This window comes from Terrapene carolina, unplaced genomic scaffold (assembly GCF_002925995.2).
Source record: "Terrapene carolina triunguis isolate 2854851 unplaced genomic scaffold, T_m_triunguis-2.0 Scaffold45531, whole genome shotgun sequence".
In the NCBI taxonomy this organism is placed as follows: Eukaryota; Metazoa; Chordata; order Testudines; family Emydidae; genus Terrapene; species Terrapene triunguis.
Window position 1 is genome coordinate 1 of NW_020709882.1, and position 3,131 is coordinate 3,131.

Below are 3,131 nucleotides of genomic sequence, written 5' to 3' on the forward strand. Positions count from 1 at the left end.
CTAACGTCGGATGCCAAGTTTGGTGAGTGTTGTTCCTTTCCAGAGCCATTGGGTGTCTGTAGCCTGGGCTCCTCTAGTGCTGTCCGTGAGGCCATCACGGTGGATTTGGCTCTTTGCCTCACCTGCCTTCCAAGGAGCTTTGCTGGCTTCATTACTAGAACTGCCATTCCTCTGTCTGTGCTTACGGCAGGGAGGCTGTGGCAAGCCGGTGGCTTTGGGATGCTAGGCCGGGCTTTGTCTGACTCTTGCCTCCCCTCCGGCCCGTTCCACACCCCAGTGCCCTGGCCTGAGAACATTTTACCTGCAGTGTTTATGGGTGCCGGACTCGGCTTTGTTAGCTGCATTGCCTAAAAAGCATCGCTGGCTGGGGTCACAAGTGGAGAGGCACGTCCTGAAGCAGTGAAGGCCTGAAGAGTTAATGCCCAGCCATTGGAAACCAACCGCACACTCTGCTCGTGAGCAAGCACAGGAGCCCTGCTAATCTCCCAGGGTCCTTGCCCCTGTTCTGTTTGGGGGAGATGCTGCTAATCGGCAGCCTGACGAGTTCCCCCTTCTCACCCCAAACACTGCCCTGGCTTTATATTTTTGGGTGGTTCTGGGCCTTGTGTCGGGGGGGTAACACCATTTCCCGAGTGTGTGGAAGTGCCCCGGGCCTGGTGGTTGTGGTGATCACAGTAGCAATCAAAACTTCCCAGGCGCTGCCCAAACAGCTGAACAGCCCCCGTCCCTGTCCTGCAGAACTTGCTGTCTTACTGTGGCGATGGGGAGGGGAGGGGAGCGGTCCCAGGAACTCAGCCAGGTTAGCGTCACAAAGAGAAGGTTAAGGGGTGACTCGATGGGAGCCTGTAAGTACCTACACGGGGAACAAACAGCTGATAATGGGCTCTTCAGTCCAGCAGACTAACGTCTAACATGAGCCAATGGCTGGAAGTTGAAGCTAGACAAACTCAGACTGGAAATAAGGTGTTTTAACAGGGTCATTAACCGATGGAACAACTGCCCAAGTGCTCTCCATCACTGGCAATTTCTAAATCCAGATCTGCTCTGGTTCAAACAGGCATTAATTCAGGGGTGCCCAATGGGCTGTGTTACACAGGTCAGACTGGACAATCGAGGCCAGATGGGACCATGATGTAAGCTGTGAAATGTCTGGTTTGGTTTTTATGAATGATCTAACCCCGGCTGAGTTGCTGTACTGTGGCTTGGCCCTGTCTTACCGCCACTGGCCTGGTTATTGTGCAGTGTTAACCTTAGGCTTTGGCTGTACGAATGGTTAGTTTCAGCAAGCCAGGGTGTAAATCTGCCATGCGCTAGGTGGCCGGGTGGACCCTGCTCCACACCCCGAGTTCTGCAGTGTGCCTGGAAGCTGCCCTGCTTGGAAACAGTAGGTGAAAGTGCCCTAGGGAGCTGTTAGTCCGCGGCAGCAGGGTCCTCACGGACAGTGCGCAGCTGGCTAGGGCAGGGTAGCTTTACACCCCAGCTTGCCACGAGCTACGTGTTCGCTTGGACAGGTCCTTGGCCATTATTAGTATTTGGATCCCTAGCATCAATTGATTCTAGTTAGACTTAACCCCTGCCTGTCCCAGGCTTGTTTAAATCCTAACCTGTTTTGAGCCCTGCCGGTTGCATTGACTCCCCCTCCCCAACACACACACAGTCCCATGCCCATCACTGCTTCTTACCCAGGTTGGTGACAATGAGCCCAGCTCTTTCTGCCTGTTTCCCTGCTGCCCCTCGTGGCCCAGTGCGAGGTGGCGTCTGTCCGTGCACCCTCTCTAGTCTCTTGCAGATGATGAACTGCAAAGGACAGGCCACGTTGGATCCTACGTCAATTGTATGGATCTGTCAAAGCTGCCTCTCTGCAGGGAAGAGCCCTGCTGCCATACAGAGTCCCAAAGGTTTCTCCTCCTCTCTCCAGAGTCCGGGGACGTGAAGGCCACTATTGCCGTGCTCAGCTTCATCCTCTCCAGTGCAGCCAAACACAGCGTAGACAGCGACTCTCTGTCCAGCGAGCTGCAACAGCTGGGGCTGCCCAAAGGTAGGGGAAGTGCCAGGGGATGGGTCCCTCGGAGAGGGCTGCAGCGCACTGGGGAGCCTTGGGATCAGTAGCAGCAGCCCGACTGTCTTGTGTGACGTCAGCCAGAGGAGGGCGCTGGGGAGCAGAGCAGAGTCTGTCTACCCCATGCACCAGGCTGTAACCCTGGATAACTGTATCCTTCCACACTTGCTCCAGCTCTGTGTGGAGTTCAGTACGTTGTCCCTCTGGGGGAGGAGGCGATCGCTGCTGGGTTGTGTGTCCCCCGCATTCTCCCATCAGCGAGAAGTTAGAACTCGCTGTGTCAACCAGCAGGAAAGACTTCAGAGCAGTAGCTGGGCCATCTTCTGACTGAAATGCCCTACGGTACCATCGTCCCCCCGTTATCCCACGTGTGCCCCAGTGTCAGCGTCCTGCTAGAGTCCCCCTGCTAAACAGGCCAGCTCAGCAGTTTGCAGCCAGGGTCCCTTCTGAGCCTGTTGAAACCAGAGTCGTGTTGTGCAGGGACCAATCTGATGCTCTTTGGTGGGTGGTTTCTTGGTCTCCTTGTTTTGTAGAACATGCCACAGGATTGTGCCGGTCTTACGAGGAGAAACAGAGCCCCCTGCAGGACAGCCTGAGGACACGCAGCCTGAGATGTAAGTGTTCCCCCTCTGGCTGTGCAAACCTGACACTGCTCCAGGTAGCGGATGGGAGATGGTCCTTCAGCAGGGGTACAGGCTGGCACCCACTGCCCCCACCCCTCTAGCTGTTCCCCTGTGTCCATGGATGGAAGTTCAATAGGACTTTCCCAGCCATTCTCCTCTGGGACTTCCTGGGAAGAACTTGCTCCTGAGGACTGGGGGATAGGATCAGAGTTTGCTGAGGGCAGATGGGTTTTCAGCAGCAACCGAGGAGATGACCAGGAGCTGGGACCAGAACCCTGTTGTCTGACCCCCTTGGGCTGTGACCTTGTCAGCCCGACAAGTTAGGATCTGGTCAGGTTAGTTCACCTCCGGGACAATCCAAGTGCAGCAGGGAGTGGTGCAGGTGATGCACTAGGTGGTGCACTGCCTTCTGCGTTATCTTTCTTGGCCATAAAGAGAGACAGAGCTGA

General features: G+C 55.7%; 1 protein-coding gene across 1 annotated transcript; it reads left to right on the forward strand.

Moving 5' to 3' along the window:
- Positions 1-3: 3 nt before the first annotated feature.
- On the forward strand, positions 4-2,673 carry LOC113405610 (COMM domain-containing protein 4-like; the record flags this gene model as incomplete). Its single annotated transcript, XM_026646833.2, has 3 exons — positions 4-22; positions 1,919-2,038; positions 2,593-2,673. Coding segments are annotated over 3 exons (220 nt in total), but the record flags the coding sequence as incomplete, so codon positions are not given.
- Positions 2,674-3,131: the final 458 nt, after the last annotated feature.